At 44.9% G+C, this 15,027-nt stretch overlaps 1 protein-coding gene and 1 long non-coding RNA gene across 6 annotated transcripts in view; both read left to right on the top strand.

The window, feature by feature from the left end:
• Positions 1–15,027, top strand: part of tasora (transcription activation suppressor a) — a 75,628-nt gene that overhangs the window by 21,274 nt on the left and 39,327 nt on the right. For all 5 annotated transcript variants that reach the window (XM_031301379.2, XM_031301378.2, XM_031301376.2 and 2 more), the window contains exons 6-14: positions 58–189; positions 3,283–3,413; positions 4,951–4,982; positions 5,541–5,646; positions 9,061–9,164; positions 9,967–10,070; positions 11,110–11,182; positions 12,000–12,074; positions 13,752–13,945. In XM_031301379.2, coding sequence (XP_031157239.2) covers positions 58–189; positions 3,283–3,413; positions 4,951–4,982; positions 5,541–5,646; positions 9,061–9,164; positions 9,967–10,070; positions 11,110–11,182; positions 12,000–12,074; positions 13,752–13,945 — 951 coding nt within the window. The remainder of the gene's footprint in view (positions 1–57; positions 190–3,282; positions 3,414–4,950; positions 4,983–5,540; positions 5,647–9,060; positions 9,165–9,966; positions 10,071–11,109; positions 11,183–11,999; positions 12,075–13,751; positions 13,946–15,027) is intronic.
• On the top strand, positions 1,965–2,484 carry LOC118495260. Its single transcript, XR_004897602.1, has 2 exons — positions 1,965–2,010; positions 2,388–2,484. It is a non-coding gene; the product is annotated as an uncharacterized LOC118495260 (long non-coding RNA).

Raw genomic sequence — 15,027 nt, 5'->3', positions numbered from 1 at the left:
GTATGCAGTAATGGAAATGGCAATAATCCGTTTTTTGTATGTATTTTTTGGTTTCAGGGGAAAGTGAAGAGCATATATGAGAACATGAAGAACGTTCTGGATCCAACGCCTCGCTTTGACAGCCACATCTCCAAGAACGCCAGCAAAGTCACATCGCTCACATCCTACCGCGCCTTCGAACTCACACAGGTACACACACACACACACAGACCGTAGAAGGTGTGTGTGATTCTCAACAAGTGGCTGTTTGCCAGAAGAAACATTTAGTTTCTTAAGAACTGCCGTGACCTAATGCGACACACACACACACACACACACACACACACACACACACACACACACACACACACACACACACACACACAGAGGAAAATAAGTATATGAACACCCTGTTATTTTGCAAGTTCTCCCACTTAGAAATCATGGAGGGTCTGAAATTGTCATCGTAGGTGCATGTCCACTGTGAGAGACATAATCTAAAAACAAAAATCCAGAAATCACAATATATGATTTTTTAACTATTTATTTGTATGATACAGCTGCAAATAAGTATTTGAACACCTGAGAAAATCAATGTTAATATTTGGTACAGTAGCCTTTGTTTGCAGTTACAGAGGTCAAACGTTTCCTGTAGTTTTTCACCAGGTTAACACACTGCAGGAGGGATTTTGGCCCACTCCTCCACACAGATCTTCTCTAGATCAGTCAGGTTTCTGGGCTGTCGCTGAGAAACACGGAGTTTGAGCTCCCTCCAAAGATTCTCTATTGGGTTCAGGTCTGGAGACTGGCTAGGCCACGCCAGAACCTTGATATGCTTCTTCCAGAGCCACTCCTTGGTTATCCTGGCTGTGTGCTTCGGGTCATTGCCATGTTGGAAGACCCAGCCTCGACCCATCTTCAATGCTCTAACTGAGGGAAGAAGGTTGTTCCCCAAAATCTCGCAATACATGGCCCCGGTCATCCTCTCCTTAATACAGTGCAGTCGCCCTGTCCCATGTGCAGAAAACCCCCCCCAAAGCATGATGCTACCACCCCCATGCTTCACAGTAGGGATGGTGTTCTTGGGATGGTCCTCATCATTCTTCTTCCTCCAAACACGCTTAGTGGAATTATGACCAAAAAGTTCTATTTTGGTCTCATCTGACCACATGACTTTCTCCCATGACTCCTCTGGATCATCCAAATGGTCATTGGCGAACTTAAGACGGGCCTTGACATGTGCTGGTTTAAGCAGGGGAACCTTCCGTGCCGTGCATGATTTCAAACCATGACGTCTTAGTGTATTACCAACAGTAACCTTGGAAACGGTGGTCCCAGCTCTTTTCAGGTCATTGACCAGCTCCTCCCGTGTAGTTCTGGGCTGATTTCTCACCTTTCTTAGGATCACTGAGACCCCACGAGGTGAGATCTTGCATGGAGCCCCAGTCCGAGGGAGATTGACAGTCATGTTTAGCTTCTTCCATTTTCTAATGATTGCTCCAACAGTGGACCTTTTTTCACCAAGCTGCTTGGCAATTTCCCCGTAGCCCTTTCCAGCCTTGTGGAGGTGTACAATTTAGTCTCTAGTGTCTTTGGACAGCTCTTTGGTCTTGGCCATGTTAGTAGTTGGATTCTTACTGATTGTATGGGGTGGACAGGTGTCTTTATGCAGCTAACGACCTCAAACAGGTGCATCTAATTTAGGATAATAAATGGAGTGGAGGTGGACATTTTAAAGGCAGACTAACAGGTCTTTGAGGGTCAGAATTCTAGCTGATAGACAGGTGTTCAAATACTTATTTGCAGCTGTATCATACAAATAAATAGTTAAAAAATCATATATTGTGATTTCTGGATTTTGTTTTTTAGATTATGTCTCACAGTGGACATGCACCTACGATGACAATTTCAGACCCTCCATGATTTCTAAGTGGGAGAACTTGCAAAATAGCAGGGTGTTCAAATACTTATTTTCCTCACTGTATACACACACACACACACACACACACACACACACACACCGTAGAAGGTGTGTGTGATTCTCAGCAAGTGGCTGTTTGCCAGAAGAAACATTTAGTTTCTTAAGAACTGCCGTGACCTAACGCGACACACACACACACACACACACACACACGCACACACACATATACACACACGCACACACACATATACACACACACACACACACGCACACACATATACACACACACACACACACACACATATACACATATACACACACACACACACACATACACACATACACACACACACACACACACACACACACACACACATACATACACACACATATACACACACACACACACACACACACATACACACACACACACACATATACAGACACACACACATACACACACACACACTCACACAGACCGTGGAAGGTGTGTGTGATTCTCATCATGTGGCTGTTTACCAGAAGACACATTTAGTTTCTAAAGAAGCTGGAGGCAGCAAAAAACCACCGCTGGCTAAATTGTTAGGGTTTGTTCAGGACCTCCCCGTCTGTCGCTATAGCAACGATGACGCAGTGATTAGTGACGATTCTCTCCGACCAATCGGGAGCCTGCAGGTTTCCACGTCACCTTTTGGTATCGCCTCAGCTCTCTGGGAACCTCCACGGAGGTGGTACTAAATGAAGTACCTGTTAGCAGGTACCAGGGACTTTATCAGAACGGGAAACTAAAAAGGAGAGTAGAGGCGAGCAGGTACATGTAGTGGAAAAACACCATTAGTAATTAACCCCTAAGTTCATTTTGCGCCGGATTTGTCCTTTAACTTTCGTCAGAGCTTTTAATTGCCAAGGAAAGATTTTGTTTTGTTAAAACATTTCTATGATTTTAAAGGTCCCATGGCATGAAAATGTCACTTTATGAGGTTTTTTAACATTAATGTGAGTTCCAGCCTGCCTATGATCCCCCAGTGGCTAGAAATGGTGACAGGTGTAAACCGAGCCCTGGGTATCCTGGTCTAAGGTCTATATAAAGAGACTTCAGATACAGTATTAGGGGACCACTAAGGTCTATATAAAGAGACTTCAGATACAGTATTAGGGGACCACTAAGGTCTATATAAAGAGACTTCAGATACAGTATTAGGGGACCACTAAGGTCTATATAAAGAGACTTCAGATACAGTATTAGGGGACCACTAAGGTCTATATAAAAGAGACTTCAGATACAGTATTAGGGGACCACTAAGGTCTATATAAAAGCATCCAAAGAGCACCATGTCATGGGACCTTTTTAAAGTTGCATTGTCATGTTTTGTGTATTTCAGCAATACTTCTATGAGTATTCCTTCGACGAGCTGCTCCAGCGACCTCGCCAGGTGTGTCCGTATGCTGTCGTCTCCTTCCAGTTCAAAGGAAAAGACTCTCCACTCCCCAGCAAGCCGCTGACCCCCATCAGGTATGAAGCTCATAATTAAACTCTGATATTCCAGTGAAAACTCTTGGCTAACACTGAAACAAATGGAATAATTCAAAAATATCCCGAAACGTATATTAGGGTCGGGTACCTTTCACATCTGAACCAATACCACTACCGATACCGGTACCTGAAATTCGCTTGTGAGCGTGTCGGCTGTGTGGCGTTAGAGTGCAATTCAAAATGAGGTCATGAAGACACTGTAACGGGAACTACCACAGAGGCTGTTTAAAGTACTTGCCAGTTTTCTATATTTCTGTCTCTCTGTGGACTAGAGTCCAGATCGGGCCGCATATTTCTGTCCGAGCCCGACACAGTTAAAATCTCATATTTTTGTCATACTAATGACACATGTATGTTTGTTTGTGTGGAAAGCTTTTTATTAATAAAACAAATATAATTGTTTTCAAGTTGTTTTTGTTATATCAGAAATATGGGAGGCCGAAAAATAAGCGTAGAAAATGTCGAACAAGACGGCAAAACGTTGGGGAAAAAGGCGTAAAAAATATTGGAAAAAGTGACAAAAACGATGAAAAAAAACTTCAAAAACACCGCAAGTAAGCGTAAAAAAAACTGGAAGAAAACCCCCCAAAAAACGTAATAATTTCTTGTTGTTGAAAAAAGCAACAAAAAATTGAGATAAGGACAACAAAAGTGTTTTTTTTATGGTCGAGGGAAAGACAACACAAGGGTTAAGCAGCTGGAGGAAGTAGAGGGTGACACGGGAATCAGTTATCGCTCCCGTCACGTCCCGATCCCACGAAAATACTCCCATCCCATCCCGATCACGGGACTGCCCCCCAAAAAAATCCTGTCCTGCAAAATCCCGAGAGAAAGACTCCCGAATCCCGTCCCGCTCCCGTTTCGTTCCCTATGTTGTCTAAAGTTATCAGACTCTCTCTGTGTGTGTGTGTGTGTGTGTGTGTGTGTGTGTGTGTGTGTGTGTGTGTGTGTGTGTGTGTGTGTGCAGACAAGGCTAGCAGCAACAGCACCGCGTCAGACACGTTTCTGGTGTGCAAAGACAGAAAACGCCACTCAACAGAAACGCCACGCTCACGCCACACAGCCAGTGTGCTGTGCAGCCAGTGTGCAGCCAGTGTGCAGCCAGTGTGCAGCCAGTGTGCAGCCAGTGTGCAGCCAGTGTGCAGCCAGTGTACAGCCAGTGTGCAGGAGGCCTATTTACTTGGAATGGTGCAGCCATTCAAGTAAATGTTTGATATTCCACCACTGCACCACGGATCGTGCCAGAAGCGTGCAGTGAAGCGGCGCTCCGCTAAATATACGCGTCAAGTCTGTTTTCAGGCGAGCTGCGGGGCGTTTGGACAGCTGGGCAGGAAGTGAAACAGCAAGAGCATCCAGTCAATCAAAATGTGTCCAAGACAAATCTCCCCTGGGACAAATATACAAATCTTGAAACTTACAAAACATGGTCCTTTAAATTGAAGTTGAAGCTGGTGGACACAGTTTTGCTGCATGAGTTACAGCACTGAATATCTGAATGTTTGTGTTTGATGGACAGGTTGAACAGCCAATCAGCAGAGGGGAGTAAAGGTGAGTCCCTGTTGGCCGTTTATTCACACCACACCATCAATAAGATCGTTCACACTTACAGGTAAATATACAGTAGAACCTGACACTAATGCTGACAATCTCTCTCTCTATGTCTCTCTCTCTCTCTGTATCTCTCTCTGTCTGTCTCTCTCTGTATCTCTCTCTGTCTATCTCTCTCTGTCTGTCTCTCTCTCTATCTCTCTCTGTATCTCTCTCTCTCTCTGTCTCTCTCTGTATCTCTCTCTATCTCTGTCTCTCTGTATCTCTCTCTCTCTGTCTGTCTCTCTCTCTATCTCTGTCTCTCTGTATCTCTCTCTCTCTGTCTCTCTCTCTCTCTGTATCTCTCTCTCTCTGTCTCTCTCTCTCTCTCTCTCTGTATCTCTCTCTCTGTCTCTGTCTCTCTCTCTCTCTGTATCTCTCTCTCTCTGTCTCTCTCTCTCTCTCTCTCTGTCTCTCTCTCTGTCTCTCTCTGTCTCTGTCTCTCTCTCTGTCTCTCTCTGTCTCTGTCTCTCTCTCTGTCTCTCTCTCTCTGTCTCTCTCTGTCTGTCTCTCTCTCAGAGCGGGCTCAGTTCACAGTGTGGACTGGAGATTTGGTGAAAGGGGACCAGGTTCTCTTCCAGATCTCCCTTCGCTCCTTCTCTCCTCCCTTCTTGCCCCACAGACTGTGAGTACTGAACCGCCTTCTCTTTAAGACTTTAAGCAACTTTGTAATAAGAACTGCAAAGATTAATCAACTATTTTTAGGGAGGGAAGGTAGGGATAGAATGTGTTTAAAATCAGAAAGCTAGCCTTGCTCCATCAAAAGTGAAAAATGCACCTTCAACAACTTCAACAATTCTGCCTTAATTAGCTCCGTAAAAAAAGACCTACTGAATTACATGATCAGTCTTCTTTCATTATGAAGCTGCTGCATTTTCTGCTCCTTTTATTGATTAGTATTTTGTTTCTGTGTTTGTACTTCTCTTTTTTTCTGGCTTGGCTTTTCCTTTTAACTTGCTGCCCCCCTTAGATTTAAGATATACAGAGATGACCTCGGTTAAGCTCCTTGTTGGCACCGTTAGCAGCACATTTTATGAATTTATTGGGAAGTAGCCTTGTGCAAAAACCTTTTCAAGGCTTTTATGTCATAGTATGATATACTATGTGGGATCTCACAGGGACACAACACACCCTGAGACCCTTTCTTTTCCAGCCTTGCAATGCTTCCCTTCGGCTACATCAACAGTTTCTTTAAATATTTATCAGTTATCACAGATTTCTTTCCTTTGGGGGTGGCAGTAGCTCAGTCCATAGGGAGTTGGGTTGGGAACCGGAGGGTCGTCGGTTCAAGTCCCAGTACGGACCAAAGTACAGAGTGTGGATTGGTAGCTGGAGAGATGCCAGTTTACCTCCTGGGCACTGCCAGGTGCTCTTGAGCAAGGCACTGTACCCCCCTCAACCGCTCAGGGTGCTGGTCCAGCACTGGCAGCCCACTCACTCTGACATCTCTCCATTTGTGCATGAATAGGTCCTGAGAATGTGTGTGTGTGTATTTCAGGCCTGTGTGTAGTGATTTCTAACAAACAAAATTCTTACTTTTTGAAATTAGATCCAGCGTCCAGCACCTATTTAACCCTTGTGTTGACTTCGGGTCACATTGGCCCTTTTTAAATTTTTGTTTTATATCAGAAAATATTGGACGTAGAAATAAGCGCTGAAAATGTGTAGAAGAAAATTTTTTAAATTTAAAACGTTGGAAAAAGCAAAAACAAATTGTGAAAAAAGGCGTCACAAATGTCAGAAAAAAATTGAAGGGAAGACAACACAAGGGTTAAAAAGAAAGTGCATCACGCTGAAAGCTGCTGCTCCTGTCACTCCCTTTATTTCCTTCTGGAAAACAGCAGGAGCCAATGCCAGGAGTTGAGTTTTCATTAAAGCTAAATTATGACTGGTGGGTTAACTGCACACTTAATTAATCGGAACACACAAATCAAAATTGCCTCCTAACTAGGGATGAACGATTAATTGCATTTTCGATAATATCGCGATATGTTAAAACGCGATTTCCTAATCGCAAAGGCTGCGATTTGGTCACATGACTCACGAGAGCAATCAGTCTGCACTCCGCAGAGAAAGCATCAACTAGCACGCTAACGCTACGCCGTACCTGGAGCTGATTTCTGTCATTCAAACAACTCTGAGTTTAATAAAATTAAGGGTTTTATTCGGGCTTGAGTCTATACATGCAGTTAATGGATACAGACACACAGAACTGAAGGCTCGGTTGGCAACGATTAGCTCTGATTAGCGGTTAGCTCTGATTAGCGGTTAGCTCCGTTATAAAGATATGAGTGGAGGAGCTGCCACTGAGAGGGGTAACAACCAGACTCTGATAAATGACGTTCGGGGAGCTTTCACAGCAGCGTGGCCGCGGTGTTTCAACAGTTTTATTAGTACAGTTAATCCCACGGCAAGAACACCAGCAACATGCTAACGTAACGATAGCCTCTCTGAACAAGAACACCAGCAACATGCTAACGTAACGATAGCCTCTCTGAACAAGAACACCAGCAACATGCTAACGTAACGATAGCCTCTCTGAACAAGAACACCAGCAACATGCTAACGTAACGATAGCCTCTCTGAACAAGAACACCAGCAACATGCTAACGTAACGATAGCCTCTCTGAACAAGAACACCAGCAACTAGCTAACGTAACGATAGCCTCTCTGAACAAGAACACCAGCAACTAGCTAACGCAACGATAGCCTCTCTGAACAAGAACACACGGCAGCACGCAACTTCACGAGGGGGAGGGGCTGGAGGCAGATCCTCTCTGTGCACTGTAAAAAATTGTGTGTGTGTGTATATATACTATATTTTTACTTATTTAACTGTCTAGTGTGTAATTGTGTGTTCATACTATACATTATTATATTATTCTTTGTTGAATAATACAGAAGACAAAGAGCTTAAAAAAATAATCGAATCGAAATCGCAATATTTGGGGAAAAAAATCGCAATTAGATTATTTTCAAAAATCGTTCAGCCCTACTCCTTAGTTACCAGTGCTCACTCAACATCAAACACTCTGGGGCGACATTAAATCACGGCTGTTACTCTCTGCTCCTCGCCACAGGGCTTCTCAGGTGCTGCGCTAATCACTCCGTCCAAGTAGCAGAAGTAGCAGAGCTTCACCTTCTGAGAATATAGTTCCCAGTTTGTTTACGGTTAGAAGATGGCTGTGTGTCATGTGACCTTGTTATTTGTACACGCTGTGACTCTACAAATCACAACATGTAAATAGGAACATGTTGGCGTTATTTTGTCACTTGGGAGCAGTAGGCTAGATGGAGCCGGTTACCTCCAGGATCTGTGCTAAGCTAGGCTAGATGGAGCCGGTTACCTCCAGGATCTGTGCTAAGCTAGGCTAGATGGAGCCGGTTACCTCCAGGATCTGTGCTAAGCTAGGCTAGATGGAGCCGGTTACCTCCAGGATCTGTGCTAAGCTAGGCTAGATGGAGCCGGTTACCTCCAGGATCTGTGCTAAGCTAGGCTAGATAGAGCCGCTTACCTCCAGGATCTGTGCTAAGCTAGGCTAGATGGAGCCGGTTACCTCCAGGATCTGTGCTAAGCTAGGCTAGATAGAGCCGCTTACCTCCAGGATCTGTGCTAAGCTAGGCTAGATGGAGCCAGTTACCTCCAGGATCTGTGCTAAGCTAGGCTAGATAGAGCTGCTTACCTCCAGGATCTGTGCTAAGCTAGGCTAGATGGAGCCGGTTACCTCCAGGATCTGTGCTAAGCTAGGCTAGATGGAGCTGGTTACCTCCAGGATCTGTGCTAAGCTAGGCTAGCGGTGGGTGCGTCAGACAGTTACAACACACACGGAGATGAGAAGGGTATGTCTGGACTTATCTAACTCTGGGGGATACGGGGAATAAGACAAAGTCCCAAAAGTCGGCATGTTCCTTTAACCGAATCACGATGCATCGTTACATCCCTACTAACTATTACCAACTAAAAACAGGGTGTAACAACTTAATCCTCACATTGTAAAATGATTCACTCTGTGTGGTTCTCATCATTTGTCTCTTTCAGACCGGAGAAGTTGGAAATCGGATGGCTGATGAAGCTTGACCAGGTGACCAAGCTCCTGCCCTCCGACCTGCTCTCGTACAGCCTCTACAACAGCAGCCAAGAAGGTGAAGCCAAATCAGCCCTCAGAGGGATGGTGCATTACACAGCAGGATGGTGCATTACACAGAGGGATGGTGCATTACACAGAGGGATGGTGCATTACACAGAGGGATGGTGCATTACACAGCAGGATGGTGCATTACACAGAGGGATGGTGCATTACACAGCAGGATGGTGCATTACACAGAGGGATGCAGAGGATGGCTCCAACTCAAGGCTCACGCTTTTAGACGGAGTTACCATACCCCCATATCATCACATACCCTTCACCATACCCCCACATCATCACATACCCTTCACCATACCCCCATATCATCACATACCCTTCACCATACCCCCACATCATCACATACCCTTCACCATACCCCCACATCATCACATACCCTTCACCATACCTAGAGATTGGCATGGGGTACTTTCCATAAAATCATCTCTCAATGCAAATCAAACCAGCTATTAGGCTAACTGAAATAACACCATGTTAATCTCTAGGTATGGTGAAGGGTATGTGATGATGTGGGGTATGGTGAAGGGTATGTGATGATGTGGGGGTATGGTGAAGGGTATGTGATGATGTGGGGGTATGGTGAAGGGTATGTGATGATGTGGGGTATGGTGAAGGGTATGTGATGATGTGGGGGTATGGTGAAGGGTATGTGATGATGTGGGGGTGCGAAAAATCCTTTCAGGGATGATTCTTAAAGTGTGGAAAGAAGAAAATGCTTTCCTTTGTCGTTTGTATTGTATTATCACTGTTGTATTGTATAAACTATAGCAGAAATTTTATACAATTTTTTGTGTGTGTAGTTGTGAAAAATGGCCGTTGCTGCAGTCTCCTGGAGGTGACTGACAGAAGTCGATCTACGACCAGCGTGACGAGACTGCTGCAGGAACTGGAGATGAACAGAGTGGTGAGTTTGGCTTGCTTTAATAATAATATCAGGTTTGTTTTGCTGAGTATAGGACAGCTGCACTATAGAGAAATAACTGGATCTCGTATACAGTACATTCAACAACAATGTAAAATTTACGATATTGGCCAGGGCTTTTATTTTCCTTTAAGGCAGATAGATAGATAGATAGATAGATGGGTAGATGGGTAGATAGATGGATGGATAGATGGGTGGGTAGATGGGTGGGTAGATTGGTGGGTAGATGGGTAGATGGGTGGGTAGATGCGTAGATGGGTGGGTAGATGGGTAGATGGGTGGGTAGATGGGTGGGTAGATGGGTAGATGGGTGGGTAGATGGGTAGATGGGTGGGTAGATGCGTAGATGGGTGGGTAGATGGGTAGATGGGTAGATGGATGGATAGATAGATAGATGGGTAGATGGATGGATGGATAGATAGATAGATGGGTAGATGGATGGATGGATAGATCGATAGATGGGTAGATGGGTGGGTAGATTGGTGGGTAGATGGGTAGATGGGTGGGTAGATGCGTAGATGGGTGGGTAGATGCGTAGATGGGTGGGTAGATGGGTAGATGGGTGGGTAGATGGGTGGGTAGATGCGTAGATGGGTGGGTAGATGGGTAGATGGGTGGGTAGATGGGTAGATGGGTGGGTAGATGGGTAGATGGGTAGATGGATGGATAGATAGATAGATGGGTAGATGGATGGATGGATAGATCGATAGATGGGTAGATGGATGGATGGATAGATCGATAGATGGGTAGATGGATGGATAGATAGATAGATAGATAGATAGATAGATGGGTAGATGGGTAGATTGGTGGATGGATAGATGGGTAGATGGATAGATAGATAGGTGGGTGGGTAGGTAGATAGAAAGAAAGAAAGAAGGATAAATGAGATATATATTTACAATTGAGCTTTTAAGAAATATAACATAAGAAGAAAACTGCATTTTCTGGAGAATGTGTTTGATTGATGGAAGCTAAAAGTTAATCCTTGCTGAGCTGTAATAGTCGTCTGTTCTCCCTTCAGGTTTTGGTGACTCAGCTTACAGACAGAGGCTTTCTCTTCCTGTTATCCAGTGTTCAGATGGCCACACCCTCTGGTATGACATGGGTCAGATGGGGTGGTACACTATGTAAAGGCCCTGACACACCAACCTGATAATCGGCCGGTCGGTGTGTTCCGTGCCGTCGTCAGTCGGAGGAGCCGTCGGCCTTCATTTGGGTCGCATCATTGGGCCCGATTTGACTTGTTGACTCAATGACCAATCTGACTGGTGGAGTGCTAGTCCTTGACTAGCCAATCAGTGCAATTATGTTAAAACACTTACCGGAAATGGCGAGCGGATGAGCGTGACTAGAGTCTCTCAAAATCTGATGAAAATCTTCTAAACTGACCTTTGTTGATCTGAAATGAAGACAGATTCAGCAACTGCACGGCCTATTTCTCTCTTCAAATGTTTTCAGAAACACGTTTCGGTGAAAAAATATGAGATTGTATTCTGAACAAGCCGCCGTTATGGTAACCCGACAATACAGATTAGCGCCGCCTGCTGTTATGGAGACGTATTCCGTCTCATGCACGCGCAGAATGTACTCTCAAGTCGGCGTCTCTTCGCTGTAAACTTTTTGGACCTCGGGGAGCCATCTGATCAGTCTGACTGGCTTTTCTACCGACGGTCGGCTGTCGGGTTGGTGTGTCAGAGCCTTAAAGGATAATGTTTCCATCACTGCATGAGGTGGAGTGAATCTTTCCACTTTTACCATGGCCACTTGCCAGTTATCAAAATAGTATTGTTGAGTCATAATTTCATATTTTGGGCCAGTTCACTCTTTAAATGTAAAGTTTGTGCTGTCATACGGAATAAATGTTCCATTACATCTTCAGGTAAGAGAAGCCATGTTGTTGTATTTTTTCAGAGCGAGGAGAGAGCTGGAAGAGGTGTCTTCAGGCCTTGTTTGTATTCCCGGAGTCCAGAGATGTGGCCAAATCCAGTGAGTAACACACGGGCTGCTTAGCCTGGCTGACCCCAGACCTTCTCAGCTGTAACTGAGAGTGGGGAAGCATCATTCACAGCCCATTTCCAAAGGGGCGTCACCAACGAACCCTCTCAAATGCCTCTTGGCGCAATTGGATAGTCCTTCAACCAATCAGAGCAACGATCCGGCTGACGTAGCAGTGACAGCGGCATCAACGAGTTGCTGCACTTTAGTGGCCATCAAGTTGAATGTAAACAAAAGCTGCTCGCCGTCGCTGCGCTATCGTCATCATGTAGAGCCCGCCTCAACGGTTGTGATTGGTGTAGAGCCCGCCTCAACGGTTGTGATTGGTGTAGAGCCCGCCTCAACGGTTGTGATTGGTGTAGAGCCCGCCTCAACGGTTGTGATTGGTGTAGAGCCCGCCTCAACGGTTGTGATTGGTGTAGAGCCCGCCTCAACGGTTGTGATTGGTGTAAATGCCGCCTCAACGGTTGTGATTGGTGTAAATGCCGCCTCAACGGTTGTGATTGGTGTAAAGCCCTCCTCAACGGTTGTGATTGGTGTAAATGCCGCCTCAACGGTTGTGATTGGTGTAAAGCCCTCCTCAACGGTTGTGATTGGTGTAAAGCCCTCCTCAACGGTTGTGATTGGTGTAGAGCCCACCTCAACGGTTGTGATTGGTGTAGAGCCCACCTCAACGGTTGTGATTGGTGTAGAGCCCACCTCAACGGTTGTGATTGGTGCCTCGATTTGGAAAAATTGGAAATGGGCTTGAATGGGCTCTTGGCCAGACGGACTTGCAGAGCAAATCTCAAATTTGCCGGAAGTTGGTCAGGGTTTTCCCAGGCTAGGGGCTGCTGGGTGTGTGGACAATTTATTTACAATATTTTCCAAATCCTGTATTCTGCAGCATGGATGTCCTGATCTAGTTTTTGATCGGCTTTACTTTAGCTGATACAGAGCCATTAAAATACACCCGGATCAGCCCCCAATACTAATCTTTAGGATCAGCTCAGGGCATTTCATTATCCTGTGCTTCGTTGCCTGTTGGACCAAAGGAAGTAATTAAAAAGAGAGTGAGCTAAAAGAGGTTTAAGATTTCCTAGAGCTGAGCAGAGGGGGGAGACAATTCTCTGTTGGTCTGTCACTACGAGCAACGGATCATTATTACGCTATTACACATACTCAGTTGACCCACTGTGGATATAAACACTGATTAGTGCAGCTTTAATAAGCCCAGCGGAATCAACTGTGAATGCTAACACCTACAGGAAGATTCAAGATTTCAAGATCAAGATTCAATACTTTATTGCCATACAACTCGGTGCAAGTTGCTAGGAATTTGCTTCAGTGTGCTCATGACAGGACATCAACACAATACAACAACAACAACAACAACATATAGCTAATATATACACATATAGTATCCCACATGGGATCACACTTAACACAGGAAGGTAAAAAAATCTGATTGCTACATACCTGGATGACAGTCCAGGAGGCTAAAATAACCAATATCAAATTAAAGTGACGCGTTGCATAGGAATGCATAGTCTACAACTTTGCAATAAATAGATAAAATACCGCTAATATGGGTGGCATAAAAAGTAATATTAGTGTAATAACCAGTGCAGGAAGTAAAAACTGAAGCTTTGATGTATATATTAATGTTCTCTTACTTCTTCCCTGTAGCATTAAGGTGTGCCTCCTCCTCCCATGATGCCTCAGAGTCGATGTCTGGCAACACGGTGATGCCGCGACTGAGCCAGTTCATCCCAGTGCTGCACCATGCCCTGGTCAAGGCCCGCGCCAACCCCCCTCCTGAGCTGTCTGCCGGGGTGGAGCGTCTGGCACGGGAATACCTCGTCAGCCTGAACGATGGCCTGGTATGACCAATTATAATTATTATTTTTAAATGGGGCTGTCAGTCGATTCCAATATTTAATCGAGATTAATCGCGTGATTGTCCATAGTTAACACGCGATTAATCGCACATTTTTTATGTTTTAAATGTACTCTAAAAGGGATATTTTTCAAGTTTTTAATCCTCAAGGGGTGTTTGAGACTCGACGTACTCCGGTGGTAACTCCGTTCACATCGACAGTTCTTAAAAATAACTTTAGTCTTGTTGAGAGGACCATCTGGGAGAGCTGAACTTTCCATTCAAAGACCCTTTTCTTGATCCATTTCTGCTCTAGGAGGTTTTTCTTTTTCCTTCATTTTGGTCTTGAGCTGCTTTTTAATGATCATTGATTTAGTTAAAAATGTAAGTAATAAAGCCTGTTATTCAGAGTGGGAAGTCTCTCTTTAGATATAGGCCCTATCTCTTTGCTAGTTTAAGACCGACCCAGTTGTCAGTTTCCCGTCCAGCGCCCACGCCGTTTAAATAGCAAATGCACCTGCACCCATCTTTGCGCCCAAGGGCATGCTGGTCTTACAGGGAGGTGTGTTCAGGTGCATTCTGGGCGTGCTGGTGTTACAGGGAGGTGTGTTCAGGTGCATTCTGGGAGTATTGCTATCTTGAGGCAGCAGGAAGTGATCACGCCATTGACCAACAAAAACCTGGTCTAAAGTCAATAACGCAGCATTTCATTGTTATTTTAACAGAGCATTAGTAAAATGCTCCTAGGCTCGTGCACAGCGCACACTATGCTTGTGTGTAAGGGACATAAAGGACATACTGCTCCGCCTTTGTGTGTGTGTGTGTGTGTGTGTCTGTCTGTGTGTGTGTGTGTGTGTGTGTTTTCTCTGTCACATGATAAACTAACAGCTGCTGCTAATGCTGCCAACGGGTATCGTAGCTTCCTGAAGAAGGAAACATGGAGGACCACACGTATTCAAAATCCAAATTTCAGGAACAGGAGTCTTCTTCTTCTTTGCCCAGAAAAAGAAAAAGGAGATTGAAAAGAGAAGGAGACCGTCTTCTTGAAGCGTGAAGGCTACCGTAGCTGTAATACGTACTCTGAAC

This window comes from Sander lucioperca, chromosome 6 (assembly GCF_008315115.2).
Source record: "Sander lucioperca isolate FBNREF2018 chromosome 6, SLUC_FBN_1.2, whole genome shotgun sequence".
NCBI classification, from domain to species: domain Eukaryota; kingdom Metazoa; phylum Chordata; class Actinopteri; order Perciformes; family Percidae; genus Sander; species Sander lucioperca.
Note: the sequence above shows the minus strand (reverse complement) of the source record. Positions and strands in the feature narration are given on the sequence as shown.